This window comes from Helianthus annuus, chromosome 4, assembly GCF_002127325.2.
Source record: "Helianthus annuus cultivar XRQ/B chromosome 4, HanXRQr2.0-SUNRISE, whole genome shotgun sequence".
Classification (NCBI taxonomy): Eukaryota; Viridiplantae; Streptophyta; class Magnoliopsida; order Asterales; family Asteraceae; genus Helianthus; species Helianthus annuus.
This window is the reverse complement of record NC_035436.2, coordinates 28,083,063-28,098,743: the sequence shown is the minus strand read 5'-3', so window position 1 is coordinate 28,098,743 and position 15,681 is coordinate 28,083,063. Positions and strand designations below refer to the sequence as shown.

The following is a 15,681-nucleotide window of genomic DNA, read 5'->3' as shown; positions in this document are numbered from 1 at the left end:
GTTACGTTACACAAAAGTGGGTTCGAAATACGAGTTGTCACACGCAGACTTTCTCCTTGTTTCAAACCTCATTCTTGTCATGCTTTTTAATAAATGCTTATAGTACTTTGTAGACTTTCTTCTTCTCTCCCTTCTTACTCTCACAACCTTCCAATATCATATCTTCTCATCAGCTTTTTCATTTCATTTATTAACACCATAGATAGAGAATGTGTTAAAGAGAGAATCCTTACTCACCATTGAAGAGATTTTGCATTTAACATGGCTGATTCGAACAGCCAACAACATCTAACTGTTGCCGGCGGTACGGAGTTACCCAACCTCAATGATGATCCCGGTTCACCCTTAAATGTTGTCCCACATAATCTTTCACTTCATTTTGCATTTAATGAAGATGAAGATGCTTTGGGTGAGGGTAGAGTTTCTCCAGATCCTGAACCTATTTCTTCAGAGATTCCACGTGAGTGATTTTATTTTCTGTTTCATTAAATGTACAGCTTTAAATGCTTGCGTAGATTTTCGTTCGATTCATGTTGGTTCCTTTCTTTTTTCTGTTGTGTAAATTAAGGATTTCTTTGTTTAGATGTACATTGGATTCTTGTTGCTTATTTTTTTTTGTTTTTTTATGTGTAGCCTCACTTCTGAATCAAAATGGACCAAATGATGATGAAGATGGTGTTCAAGATTGTACTTTTACTCAGTTGCTATCCACAGGTCATTGTTTTTATCTATAGTTTTATTGTAACACCCCATTTTTTTAATGTTTGTAGTTTATTATTATTATTATTACTACTATTATTATTATTATTATTATTATTATTATTATTATTATTATTATTATTATTATTATTATTATTATTATTATTATTATTATTATTATTAAACAGATGATGTTTTGGGTAGTTTGGTTGAAAATGTGGTATTTTTTTCCAAGGCAAAAACAAGTGTAACCATTTTTTTTTAAGAAACAAGCTTTTAGAAAACATGTCGTTACACTTGTATTAAGTTTTTATATTTTTTTGGAAACAAAGGACTTGAACTTGGTACTATGGTTAGGTTATATATGATAGTATGTATTGAAAAGGTGACACTATCGCATACCATAATAATAATTTAGTAAGGATACGTTAACAAAGTATGACATATGGTCACCATAAAAAAAATGCAATAGCATCTACACTTTTTGGCGTCATCAATAAAATGTACTTCCACGTTTTATTTGAATTTTTTGGAAAACGTGTTAATGTTGTATTTTTGGAAACTACAGTATCAGTTTGTTATGTTTTCATGTTACAAGTAAATTTGTTTTTTAACCTATACGTGTTATAATTTATTAAACAATACATTTTTTCTAGGTGTTCATGCGGACGAGGAATTTTATGTTCACCACACACCCAATGGGACTAGAATGTGGTGTCCTAATGTTCCTATTGTTTTAAAGCCTGTTGTTGGTTCTGTTTATGAAACGTGGAAGGATGTGTTCAGTATGTACAAGGACTATGCTGTGTATTCTGGGTTTTCTATTCGTAAGGGGCAAACCAAGAGATGGAAGGGGGTTGTCACTAACTAGTACATAAGGTGTACTAAATATTCAAAACCACAGATTAAGCGTAAAACTGATACTTTGGAGCATTCAAGCTTGACTATTAGGCAAAGTAATTTCACAGTGACAGATTGCAAGGCTAGTATACTGGTTAAGTTTGGTGAGGGCAGCTCTACGTGCACAGTGGTAGGGTTCAATGAGGACCATAATCATCCGTTTGTTGAGCGTTTCAATCGTGACCTAAGTAGGACTTCAAGGAAAGTACCATTTGCATCCAAACAGTTTATCCATAACATGAGTTTGAACAGAATTGGTCCGATTGTTTCTCACAGAGTTTTAGTGTCCCTGATGGGTGGACATCACAATGTACGTGGCACGCCAACTGATTTTAAGAACTGGAGCCAGTCGGTTAGGCTTTATATTGGCGATCGTGATGCGCAACTTGTTATAGATCGTCTCAAAGAAAGATCTGAGAGCTTACCAGACTTTTACTATGAGTTTGTTGTTGAGAAAGGGCAATTGAGATCGATTTTTGGGCAGACGAAATTTCCAAGATAAACTACGAGGTGTTTGGGGATGTGTTAGCTTTTGATGCGACTTATCACACTAACAAGTAAGGTTTTGGATAGTTGCACTTTTTTTCCCTTTAACATATTATTTAACTTTTGTTTTTTTTTCTTTGTCGCACAGGTACAACATGATTTTTGTTCCTTTCACAGGCGTTGATAATCATAAACAATGTGTGACATTCGGTGCTGGCTTGTTATTCAATGAAACCACTGAGTCTTACAAGTGGTTACTTGAATCATTTCTGAAGGCACACAAGAAGCAACCAAAGTTAGTTCTGACGGACCAGGATCCTTCAATGAAAGCTGCCATTTCAGAGGTTTTCACAGACTCTCGGCACCGCCTTTGCATGTGGCATATTATGAAGAAACTTCCCACCAAGGTTTTATTAATTTATGAATCTATTTTGAGAAGTTTTTTTTTTGTTTCATTTATTTTAACAGTTTTTGTGTTTTTATATGTATAGATTGCTGGAGACCTGTTACAAAACTCTGAGCCAAGAGCATTGATGCATCGTTTGGTGTGGAGTATTCACATGAAGCCATCTACATTTGAGACGCGTTGGCAACTTTTGATGGAGGAATATGGGTTACAAGATCACGACTGGTTGAATGACATGTACTCAATTAGGGACCAATGGGTACCTGCCTACTTCCGTGACATCCCAATGTGTTGTTTGATGAAGACTACATCAAGATGTGAAAGCTCTAACTCAAGCTTCAAGGTCAACTCTTCTAGCGCTAACACACTAGTTCAGTTCATGCTATGTTACGAGACTAGGATAGACAATCAGTGTTACAGGCAACGTGTTGCAGAGTTTAAAACTTCATCTAGTGTATTCATGGACAGTACTGACCTAGCTATTGAGAAGCACGCTTTTGAGTTGTATACACATGCAATTTCTACAGAAGTAAGAAAAGAGATATACAAGGGGAAGCTGTTTTGTTACATTGTAAACACGGAGGATTGTGATGATGGTTGTGTTTACTATGTGAATCAATTGGACAAACGTAACAATGCAACCAACACATTCACGGTAACTTTGCTGTATCCTTATAGTTGCATTTTTTGATTTAAGCTATTCATTATGCTTTTTTTCATAGAAGCTTAATTATGTGTTTTGGTGTTTTTATAGGTTATACTTGAGTTGAGTAACCAGTCGGTATCCTGTTCATGCAACAACTTCATCCGTATTGGATATCTGTGTAGGCACATTTTTTGTGTTTACCGGGTAAACAATATTGAAAGAATCCCGGCCCAGTATGTTGTTAAGCGTTGGTCTAGGGATGTGCTTCCTAAAAGTTTATTTTCTATTGAGAGTCGATATGGCGTTGACACTCGTCCGCAAGCTGCTGCGAGAAGTCAGATTCTTGAGATCGTAACTGAATGTGTGGACGCATTAAGAAGCGATGTTGGAGGACTTTCCTCTTTCGCTGAGCAGATAAAGGAACTGAAATGCAAGTTACTAAATGGAGGACCAGTTGATGACGAAGCCAACAATGATAACTATGCTGCTGTTGAAGAATTGCTTGGTGTTTCTTTAGATGGGGACGTAACTCTCGACAATCCAGACGAGATCAGGAACAAAGGACGCGGCAAACGCCGGCGATTGTCTAGAGCACCTCAGGATGGAACGAGCAACTCTGCTGTCAAACCTCCCAAAACACCCAGGCTTTGCCGAACCTGTATGAAGTACATGACTGGGCATGATTCAAGAAATTGCAAGAAAAAGAAGAACAAGAATAAATCGAGTAACGAGGACGAGGACTCAAGCTCTGCGAGTCAGGAGTCCACTTGATTTGGTATTTTTATGTTGATGTGTTTGATGTGCGTGTTTTTAAAACTTTTATGACGCCAGCTTTTTGGTCTCCAATTTAGTGGAGCGCAAGTAAACTTTGATCACCCCTTTTGGACATGCACATGTTTGCATGTGTAGATTATCTGAAAATCGATGCACATGCATATGTTTGCATGTTAGGATGTATGTGGTTTTGGTATGTCGTATGGTTTTAAGTTTAATGACTATGGTTTAACTGATCAGTTGCATTATGAAATGATATCCCTAATGTTTTGTGTTAGAAGTAAACGTTGCATTGTTTGTTGAGATTAAGAAATGGGTGGTACTTAGTTGGATTTATCCTTTGTTAGTATGCTAATGATATTTTCGTTAGTATGTACTTGTTGATGTTTCGTTGAAGCTGATACCTTTTTATGCTATGGATTTTTTAGTTTTTTTTTTTTTTTTTTACTATGTTACATTTTTTTTACCATGAGTATTTTTGTAGATTCTTTGCTGTGTTTGAATCTGAGATTTTTCAATCTTATGGATTTTTTGTTTTTTTTTTATACCATGTTACATATTTTGGTCGTTACATCCATTTTACGTATATAATTAGTTAGAAAATGACCCTTTTCGTTACAAAAGCCAGTAACAAAAAAAATTCTAAGCACATATAGTAGTTTGTTTTTTTTTCTGTTTGTATTTTTTTTTACAAAACACTAGCCGTAGATACATTTTTACATAATACATACAACAAGATGTATCTTTTTGTTACTTTTTCCTTTTTTTACCTGGCGATGCATTTAATTTGTCATTTACTTTCATATCTAATCACCACCATCCTTTTTCATTATAAATAAGTTTCAGCATCCCCCAATGTGTATATCCCCAAAGCATTGTTACCTACTTATCACACACAAAGCATAACAATGTACAAGAGGCCATGTTTGGTTTCCAAAGTTCCGGATGTTGAGGCGATCGATCTCAAGCCTGAAAAAAATGAGTTCATTAATGTTGGCAAGAGACTTCGAAAGTATGCATCGACTCCAGTCGGCGTTGGCGATATTCCTGAAACAACCCCTCTACCCGCTATGCCCATACGTACGCTTAGGGAGATTTTTACCAGTGATGGGCACCCCCGCGGGAAGAGAAGTAGTTTTTCGACCCCCAAGGTTGAACCCGATGTGAAGCCTACGGCGCGAGCAATACCGAAAAACGAGCCTACTGTTAATGCTACAGTCAAGATGGAGCCAAGAGTAGTGCCCAAGGGTGAGCCTACAATATACCCAAAAAAAAGAGATGTTGAAGATCCCACAACCAGCGATTGGGTTGATGATGTCTCGTGGATGAGTGAAATTGAGTGGGATTCATATTTCCCAATAAACATATCAGTTTCCCCTATGCCAGCAAACCCATGCAAGTGCAAAAAATGGTTCACATGAACAAGCTCAAGTAGAAATTAGGTGTTGTTGGTGTGTTTTATTAATTATGTTGTTTTTTAAGATGTATGTATGTTTTTAGGTTAATTAGAAATTAGGTGTAGTATCAGGTTATCAACATTATCTAAGGAGTAATTTATGTGTCTAATGTTTTTGTAATCTTTTGTGGTGTAATATCTAATGGAAAAAAAAACTATCTAGTTTGTGTGTTGTTACTTTCTTTGTTGGGATGTATTATTATTATTTTTTATTATGTTTTTGGTTTATTCAAGTAGATATGTGGTAAACTTTTTCCTGGGGGGGTAAGCCCCATTTGTTAAAAAAAGTAATGAAAAGTAAAAAAAGTAGGAAGTACATGGACGTGGGTAATGACAAAAGGATATATTTACAATGGGACCCACAAATGTTTGGTTCATATCTTTATATTAGATCCATCATTTCAACTACAGGCTTCCAACTATCTCTATCTCCAACTACCCAAACTATATTTAAATATATGATTTTCTCATCTCTCTTTTTCGTATACAATTCATCTATCTCTCAAAAAAGATGAAAAGGTGTTCATGTGGGAGGATTGTTGTTATCCGGACATCATGGACCGACGATAACCCAGGAAGAAGGTTCTATTCATGTCCATTTAAGGTAAAAAATTCGAACCCTGGTTTTAATAAGTAAATGTGTGTTCTAATCGTGTTTTTTGCCCATTATTTTTAATGTAGCCTAGCAACTGCCCTTTCATTGGTTGGGTCGACCCACCGATGTGCTTACGGTCAACTAGGATCATACCAGGTCTTTTGAGGAACATCAACAACCTGCAAGCTGAACTGTTTACCCGCGAACAAGAAATTCGGAAGAAGAATAGGGTTATATGGTTACTGATATTAGCGTTAGTGTTTGGCAGCTTACTTGTTAGGATTGTTTGTTATGATTAAGAATTAGTTAGTACTTAGTTGGATTATGCTTATTAGTATGTTTAATGACATTTTCTAGTATGTACTTGTTGATGTTTGGTTGAATCTGAGATTTTTCTATGTTATGGGTTTTTGGGTTTTGTTTTTACCATATTACATTTTTTCCCCCTAAGATTTTATGTAGACTTCTGATGTTTTGAATCTGAGAATTTTTTATGTTAGTGTTTTTTTGGTTTTTGTCTTTACCATGTTACATTTTTTTTTTGCCTCTGATTTTTGTACATTTTTGGTGTATCCGAGATACATTTTTATCAGCGAGATTTTTTTGTACATTTTTGTTCTATGTGTGTTTGATCATGTGCCTTTGTTTGAACGTTCCTTGAATATATTTTTTCCCCAACAACGTTGTATGTTTTTTTAGATTTGATCACGTGACTCTTTTTTATTTATTTATTTTTTTTCCCTAAAGTGTGTAACCTATGTATGCCCTTTTTTTAAGATATCATTTTTTTAAATCATATAATAATGACACGAATTATTGAATAAGATACACTGGAAAAAACATAGATTTAACTCAATAGTTGAGTACATAATAACTTCAACACTAGATATGGTAAACAACATAGGATAAGTAAAGTAGCCCCTATATTGTAAGAGAGAGGGAAAATTGGGGCACATTTTTTTTCACACCGATAATAGCAACTTGATGTAAACACCACTATTTAGTCAAGAAACGATCTTGGCGTGCCATACTCAATTTCAGCGCTAAGTGGTTCTGGGCTAAGCTCACTCTCCCACGGGTTGTGGTTGGCCCACGAGATAAGGGTGTTTTGAGAGTAACAAGAGTAATCATCATCTATAGGATCATCTTCAGGATCATCGATAGTTTTTGGATCAACTGCCGGGGAGGTCTCCTGGGTGCCGTTGACTGGTTTTGCTTGGTCTGCGAGCACCACAGATGAAGACTTTTTGACAGGGGTAACTTGTGCGGTGAAGTAAAATGATCCCCAGTCAACATCCAAAAGTGCATCATCTAGCGACATCTCATCATGTGTTGTTACTTCAGGTTTAGTGTTAGTAAGGAGATCACTTATAAGCTTAGCATCGATATCCAGATTTTCTTCAACAGTGTGCGGCGTTGACGGAATTGAAGGGGTTTTTGTGATTTGAGAACACTCTGGGTGGCAATCCGATTTTGGAGTTTGGAGTTCGAATGAAAGAGTTCTCCGTAATCGTTTGGTAACCCGTTTTGAGTTCGCTGGTGATGATGGACTAGACATAATAAGGTGGTTTTTTTTAGTTCTTTATGGTGAACAAGTGATGAAACTAATGTTTACATTTCACCTTAATTTATAGACAATAAAATGATGTTAGGTGGAAAAATTAATTAGATTGTTTACATCAGTTTACATCAACATTAAATGTACTACACTGACCAACATAGAAGATAATTATTTTATTGATTTAAGGAGTTACAATTTTCTTTAAAGATTTGAACTTTTGATTTTTTCCATCGTTTTTTGTTTACCCAAATGTGATAGGTGTATATATATATTTTATATTTTTATTATTACACGAAAAGAGTCAATTTCGAATTTATTAGATGCGTGTACTATAGTTATGAAATCATGACAGAGATACATTAATAATGAATATAGTTAGAGATAGAAGTAGTGATTTATTCCTTTTTTAATTGGACATAAGATAGAGATAGAAGTACACATATTTTTCCTTTTTATTATTTATGCCTTTTCATTGGTGTAAACGTTAATAAGTGATAAGCTTTCCTTTTGTCCAATTTAGATTCCCCATAATGGGGCAATTTATGAGACTGTACTTTTATATATTTCTTGGATATAGTGTTCGATATGTATGTACTTCTTATGCAGATTAGTCACTTCCAAGTTGGCACAACTACTTTGTAAGACTTCACTTTTTTTTTTCTTTATAAAAATACTATAAGAGTATTACAATTGAGATAAGATATAAGTACAACGTTTCCCATAAGTACAATTTGAGAACTATCCTGGCTTTTTGTCCATCTTAGATTCCCCATAACAACTACTTTGTAAGACTTCACTTTTTGTTTCTTTATAAAAATACTATAAGAGTATTCCCCATAACGTGGCATTTATACGAGATTGTACTTTATATATATTATTATAATAATGGGTACTATCATATATTTCTTGGATATGGTTTGGGTACATGCGTGTACTTTTTTTGCAGATTTGACAATTCAAAGCTGGCATTTATGAAAATATATTATAATGAGTAGTTAGGTTTGCATAGCAGGTAACTCGCCCCTCGATTTAATATATCTTGTTACATTATTTTTGGTACTGTTTGTTGTACAAAGAAAGGTATTTTTTTGTAACAAAGTAATTTGTAATGATAGTTATGGCCGCTTGACTAACGCTAATTATTATAGCAAAGAACACACATATTGATAGTTATGGTCGCTTGTCAAACTTTCCAGTAGTTTACTTATGCTTCACCAAAATGTTTAAGCTGTCCGGATCAACGACAGACATTAATAGTTAGATACATATAGGCAACTGACAAAGTACGAGTTTAAATTGTTTAAGTTGTACACCATAGTCCCATCCACAAAAAAACATAACATTACCATACGGAGCAGCAACTTACACTGATAATGCAGCATCACGAACCTTTCCCTTCATCACATTCACATCACAGAGTAGTATGCGTGTAGCGAATTTTTTTCGGAGGGTAAGAATCTGTTTTTTCTTTTGCTTCCAGTTGCTACTAAAACCACATTCAAAGTGTTTACCAACGCCGTTAAAATTCTGCATGTGGTGCATAAGGAATACTGCACTATCCATTGGATGTGCACTTGTCGCCCAATGGATATCACACCTCTTAATCTTGGCTGGTGCAATTTTATCCTTTAACGGATGTTTGCAATGCTCCAAATAATTGTCCAGCATATGCTTCTGTAAAAAAAACGATAAACTAATCAGTTTTTGTATGAGTTCTTGTTTTTCATCCTAATGTTTTATGGGAAAAGAAAATGACTAACCACTTTGTATGGTGTATCTTTTTTGTAGTAGTCTTGATGATCCCTAATGCCAGCTAAGGGTGTGCGATCAGGCTTGTGGTCTATGACGGTTATTTCACCGTTTTCCAGATCGAAAACAAGCATGTAATATTCATCATTCTCGAGGATTGGAAAGAAACCCATTTTGATCCCAATGAAATCATATGCGCCGCCTACGACCATCCTTTCGCCGAACGTTTGCATACGTTCATCATCATCACAAGTAGAATCCGTCAAAAGCCAGCTGTCCTGTTTTTTTTTCCAAATAAGTTGTGTCAATAAGGTGGTGCAAGCCCCGAATTACCATAATTCAAAAGATGCATTTAGATAGACATACTTACAACGTTCCCAAAGACTTAATAAATCCAAAATCACAGTCAAAGATCAAGTAATATAGTATGAATACTTACTATCACAGTTGTGCTAAAATAAACCCGCATCGGGCAGCCGTCGGTTCTGTCAAGTTCTTCAAAATTCATCACATCTACCCAAGCATCAACTACATCAGAGCAGACCTTCACTTCCTCCCTCAAAGTGCGCATCAGCGTTTTTGTGAGTTCTAAGCCGTATATACTCTCGAAGATAACATCTCTGCGCAAGACAATGTTAGATATGTAAATTAGATTCTGGATATCAAGAAACTAGGACTATTATGTTTTATGTATATCTTTTATAGCTGAACTTACCCAGCAGATTGACCAAATTTTTTTGTTACCCCGCTAGACAAGGAGATGACCATTCCCCGTGTCCTGTTTTGTGAAAAATCATATGCAGTTATACATTTAAAACATAATAGACTATTTAAAAAAAAAACATACTATTTGGAGCAAAAACATTCCATAATCTATCAGAGGACCAAAGTTTTGCATAATGTAACAAGTAATATTTTTAATATTTTTAAACTGAAGCTTACATTGAGTACTTCACATCGAATAGAAAATCCCAAATACGTTGTTCTTCTGTTGTAATGTCTATTCCCATTTCGTGTTCATGGTCATCACATGAGCGGTTGAACCTACCAACTGGTTTTCTTCGTCTTGATTCAAGTTCCTTTATCCAAGCATTACGTGTGATATCATTTTCAGCCGTTCCCTTCCCTGCTCAATTTTAGTTTTTGTTTGTTAGTATTTAATAAAAAAATGCCAAGTTTATTATAATCTTCGAAAGAAGTAAAAAAACATGTAGAACTCACCTTCTTGATTTTTGTCATGCGTATCATCGACATCATCACCTGCAATTTTTTTTTGGTTTTGATAAGTCGGATTATCCGTTGTGTACAGAAATAACACATGTTCATTTTTTTTTGGGGAATCATGAGTCACCTAATTCGGTGTCTTGTGTGAGCAGGTGAAAGGTAGGCGCATCAAACAATCCTTGCATGTTTTGTGTTTCGTTGTTCTTGTCTATTTATATTCATTCACATGTACACAGACACATACGTGTTAGTTTGTTTTGTGTATGATTGGGTTTTCTTGATTTTTCTACACTTGTGACGGGTTATATGTAAGATGTAAAACTTACTTGTTGTAGTTATCGTCTCTTGATCTTTTGCCTCATTTTCTTTGTTGCCTATGTCTCCACATGTAGCATTTTTTTTGTAGTGGCATCTCCGCACCTTTCTCCATCTATCATCTCTGGTGTTTTGTCAGCCTTACCCCGATCTATTTATTTTAATGTGGTCACATACACACATGTTACGCTTAGTTTGCAATTTAGGACATACATTTGGTGGTTTACTTTATTGTTAGTTAAACATTTTACATTTTTTCATCTGTAGAGAAATGTAACATTGATGTCATTATTTTTTTTTTTTATTTTTCTATCTACAATTACTGCACGTGTATGTTGTCGTGTATGTTTCTATAGTGGAGTTTCTATTTCAAATAAAGAAATTAAAGTTAGCTTTTCCTCACATAACGTTTTTGTTAGGATTGTCATCACTAAAGTTACCTTTTGCGACACATCATTCTTCATTCGCTTACCATCGCCATCCCCCCGATCATTGCCAGATGCTATATACGTTTAAAAAAAATAGTATCAGTTTATTATCACACAAGACGTTTTTGTTAGGATTGTCATCACTAAAGTTACCTTTTGCCGACACATCATTCTTCATTCACTTACCATCGCCATTCCCCCGATCATTGCCAAATGCTATATACGTTTAAAAAAAATAGTATCAGTTTATTATTGTTAGCTTTTCCTCACATAACGTTTTTGTTAGGATTGTCATCACTAAAGTTACCTTTTGCCGACACATCATTCTTCATTCGCTTACCATCGCCATTCCCCCGATCATTGCCAGATGCTATATACGTTTAAAAAAAATAGTATCAGTTTATTATCACACGCGCGTGTATTATATTTTTTTTGCACCTTACCTTTTTTCAGTAAATTATCAGTCGTTGCACTGCGTTTTTTATTTCGCACATCCACATGATTCTGTTTATTCGAATCTGTCAATTATCATTATTTTTGTGTTAGAAATGATTGAGTTTAAAGAGTCAGTACATGCCCACGATACATTACATGTACCCTAAGTTTTTGAACTACTATACATAGGCGTTTTTAATGGTACTGTTATTTTTTTCGGGGAAATGTAATCAAAATGGAGCTTGTTAATCCATCTTTTAAATAAATTTTTAACGTGTAGGAGTAAATTGATTGTACGAAGAATGTAAAAAGCAGTTTATGGCTCAATGAATCTGAACGAAGTACGATAAGTACATTCTTGTTCCAGTAAGTCTTACCAAAAAAGTTATCTCGCACTCTATTTTTTTGAGCTACAAATACATATGAATAGTTTTTTCGTGTAAACGATTATTTGCAAATAAAAAAAGATAAATATGTTTTGTAAAAAAGGTCATACCATTGATCTTTGCCACTGCAGCCGCTTTTGGCACATCATCTTCAGGGTCTGCATTTAAAAAAAATACTCAAATTAGTAACAGCTTGTAGAAAAACTGAGTACATATTCAATGAAGTGATATATATCCGTTTTCCCGTTGTACCTTCTGTGTAATCATTATCTGGGTTTTGGACTGTCTTGTTAAGAGACATGAGGACCCCAGCAATTTTTTTCCTTGGGGAATCAGGCCACAGCCATATGCTTGTTTTTTTTGAGTGTACAATTTTCTCAAATCGTTGTATCAATTTTTTAACTTGCTCGTTGTCTGGATGAGCATTGAACACTACTTCCAATTTTTTTTCCACCGTAACTCTTTTCGCCTCCATCACGTCCAAATGTTTTTCTATCAATGCAATCTCATTCTACAAACAAAGTTATAAAATACGTTTTTAACTAATTTTCGAAAGAACATAATTATTTTGTAATTGGTTATAATTATTAATCTTACACTCAGAACTTCATCATTAGCATGTAACTCTGTTTTTCTTGGATCCCGTCTAACCACACCAACTTCATGCAAATCCTCTCCACCAAAGCCACCTCTTTTTATCTCAAACCGTTCTCTTTTTTTCAGTTCGTATTTGCTCCAGAATACGATTGGGTATATTGTCCGGTCAACTGGAAATCCTGTGCATTTAACTCTGTCGACATATAGCAACTGTGTAACGGCGAAAAAAAAACAAGTGGTAAGATAACAAAACAAATGTTGTATGCCTATATTGTTAGTAAGTTTTGTTAAACAGGACACTTACAGCCAAAAGTGTGAGTGGTCCAGAAAATGGAGATTCAGGATCACAACTCTTCCAGCCATCTTTACATGATTTGATTTGTTGGATCAGATAGGCACACCAATTGATTTTACTGAAATCCGTGTCTCCAGTAAAAGTTTTCAAAATCCACTCTTTCATTCGCCCATTTTTGTTACACTCAACCATGACGGTTAAGAATAACATCAGGAAGTCCAGTCGGAAATGAAAACTGTTGGCTTCATCACTTGTGAGTATAGATTGTGCCAGGTTCGTTGGTGCCACAAATCGTTTACGATATCGTTTTCTCCATGCTTCAACAGCAACATCAAGCTTTGAATATGTTCGTACATTTTGCATGTTTATGCCCTTCTTAGGAATCCCTAGAAGGTCATGGACAGACTCAACATCAACATCTATTGACCCACATGGCATTTCAATAGCCATTTCTTCTGGGTTAAAGTGGTCCACAACATAGTGGGCAATTTTTAGAGGTATCCCACTGATGTTGAATGACAACATTTTTCCAAAACCCATCCTATTAACGTCTTCTTGTTGGTTCCTCGTTAGAGACTTGATGCATTTGAACAACTGCATAGGTGACGAACGTGTTTTTAATTTAGGCCACTTATGCGTCGTTTTTGCGTGTTTGCCACTTCGGGTTTCCACCCGATCATGTTTTACTTTTTTTGTTTTTTTACAGCAATTGCATCCTGTTTTGGTAGAGCTGTATCTGCAGTCATCTGTGAGTCACCATCTACTGAAACTAAGATAACAACTTTTGGTTACGATTTTCATATTTTATAAAAGAAGGAAAGTAGTAGTGGGGTGTGTTTACGTACTTATTAGTTTCCTTTTGACATTTTTCTTTGGTTTGCTATCCTCACGCCATCGCTGAGCTGTAAATATACATTTTTTTGTAAACAATTAGCATTAAAGTACCTAAGCCAAGTATTGAAACATATATTCATTTTATTTAGACTCTCAAAGATCATGTCTAGTACAGTTTTGTACCTCCTCTTGTACGTGTTGCTGGCCCGTCCTGATCGCCCTCGCCTTACAAATGTTTTACAAAGTCATGTACACATAAATATTAGATTCAAGAAGAATGTAACCCAAGCTTCCATACATTAAGAAATGTACCTTTATTTCTTTTCTCAATGTTTTCCATGGGAGTGTCCAAGTCACTATCTGGTAAAACTGAGGCACCATATTTGTTTTATTATTTATATAAAACATAACTATTAGATAATCGAAAGAAAGAAAATGCTTTTTTACGTACTTATTAGCTTTCTTCTGCGTACCTTCTCCTCACAATGTGCTTCCTTAACTACATTTGTACAAGTTTTATATAGATCACGAACTACTAACAACCTTTACCAAAATATTTCTTAACAAAAAAAAAAGACTAAATTTAAACCTTTTTTAGCCCCCCTTGTCCGCATTGCTGGTCCGCATGTATTAGTATCCGGTGTCACTGTTTTTAGAAAGCTTATGGAAATTAGACATAACATGACAACAAACATGTAATGAATTAAAAGTAGTTACGTACATATTTGTTGCCTGTTTTTGCGCTTCTCAAGCACTGGGGTATCACGAACCTTTTTAGCTGCATTTTTTATTTGTAATCAACATCAATAAAGACAAAATGGATTTTAATCTGTAAGCATAATTGATCATAGTTTTTGTAATTTATAAGCACCTGTGGTCATTTTTTTGGTTGGATTTGTTTTGCTATTCTTAGCTGTTACAACGGATTCCTGCAAAAGTATGAGATAAAGAGGCAGTCAATATATGGACCACATGACTTTTCTAACAGACACATATCACCAGTAGATAACAAATATAGGACTCCAATCAACAGTAGATCACTATGGCCCAGATCAGTTTATAGCAAGCAGAGTTTTGTTTCCTTAGAATGAACAAGTACACACTATCAGTGTAATTTTTTTTTCTCAATCAAAATTAACCCACAAACCACACCCCCCGCCCCCACCCCACCCCCAAATTGATCATGTGTTCATCCCCAAAAACCCCTAATGTTACCCTGTCATTAACAGAAAAGCCAGATGTGTGAAGAAACCGAGCACTTTGAAAACTGTTTAAAAGTTTATATTCTTTATTTTCACACATCCCAGATCTGTATCTCTAAAAGAAAATTCATAACTACCTAAAATTTTCAACTTTCTTTTTTAACAAGTGAGATTATTTAAAACCAACAAAAACCCCTAATGGTACCTGTAATTAAGAAAAACCCAAATGGGTATAAAGCAATCCATGTCACACCCCAACCGATGGCGGAATCATCGGGGCGCGGCACTGAGCGAAACAGATTGTTCAGAAGTTTCCACAACAACTATCATACAATTCAGTTATATAACACGTCCCATACCGTGTCCCAAATAATAACAAGTTATCATAGAAATCAGCTAAACAATATGGGAACTGTTTCGACAACTCAAATTCTTAATTATTACAGACCGAAATAAATATTGTTTTAAGACTTCTAGACGACTAACTGTGGATCTTACTGACTACAGGTGCCAGTACAAGATCTACAGATAATTATGGCCCTGGAGCAGGTATATGGACACTGTCCTAAGGTCACTCGCTCCTAGAAGCTTATTATTGCCTCGCTTCCCTAGCACGCTAGTAGCTTAAACACCTGTCACATACGTTAAAATAAAAGTCAATACATATAATGTAAAGGTGAGTACACAAGTTTG

General features: G+C 35.2%; 3 protein-coding genes and 2 long non-coding RNA genes across 5 annotated transcripts; 1 reads left to right on the top strand and 4 right to left on the bottom strand.

The window, feature by feature from the left end:
- The first annotated feature begins 261 nt into the window (after nt 1–261).
- Nucleotides 262–3,908, top strand: LOC110933086 (protein FAR1-RELATED SEQUENCE 5-like). Its single transcript, XM_022176325.2, has 7 exons — nt 262–460; nt 634–714; nt 1,356–1,506; nt 2,058–2,156; nt 2,234–2,492; nt 2,577–3,146; nt 3,246–3,908. The coding sequence occupies exons 1-7, from the start codon at nt 262–264 to the stop codon at nt 3,906–3,908; spliced, it is 2,022 nt and encodes a 673-aa protein (XP_022032017.2).
- A 4,872-nt stretch (nt 3,909–8,780) lies between these two features.
- LOC110933088 lies at nt 8,781–9,741 on the bottom strand. Its single transcript, XM_022176326.2, has 3 exons — nt 9,712–9,741; nt 9,284–9,550; nt 8,781–9,197 (listed from the first exon to the last, which is right to left on the bottom strand). The coding sequence occupies exons 1-3, from the start codon at nt 9,739–9,741 to the stop codon at nt 8,886–8,888; spliced, it is 609 nt and encodes a 202-aa protein (XP_022032018.1). The 3' UTR covers nt 8,781–8,885.
- Nucleotides 9,742–10,333: 592 nt separating this feature from the next.
- LOC110933089 lies at nt 10,334–10,962 on the bottom strand. The gene is made up of 4 exons (XR_004891524.1): nt 10,823–10,962; nt 10,624–10,704; nt 10,494–10,532; nt 10,334–10,398 (listed from the first exon to the last, which is right to left on the bottom strand). It is a non-coding gene; the product is annotated as an uncharacterized LOC110933089 (long non-coding RNA).
- Nucleotides 10,963–12,069: 1,107 nt separating this feature from the next.
- On the bottom strand, nt 12,070–14,167 carry LOC110933090. Its single transcript, XM_022176328.1, has 8 exons — nt 14,099–14,167; nt 13,960–14,011; nt 13,798–13,854; nt 13,657–13,721; nt 12,962–13,546; nt 12,658–12,867; nt 12,313–12,571; nt 12,070–12,218 (listed from the first exon to the last, which is right to left on the bottom strand). The coding sequence occupies exons 1-8, from the start codon at nt 14,165–14,167 to the stop codon at nt 12,085–12,087; spliced, it is 1,431 nt and encodes a 476-aa protein (XP_022032020.1). The 3' UTR covers nt 12,070–12,084.
- A 46-nt stretch (nt 14,168–14,213) lies between these two features.
- On the bottom strand, nt 14,214–14,561 carry LOC110934469. The gene is made up of 3 exons (XR_002588370.2): nt 14,508–14,561; nt 14,376–14,432; nt 14,214–14,285 (listed from the first exon to the last, which is right to left on the bottom strand). It is a non-coding gene; the product is annotated as an uncharacterized LOC110934469 (long non-coding RNA).
- Between the last annotated feature and the right edge of the window lie 1,120 nt (nt 14,562–15,681).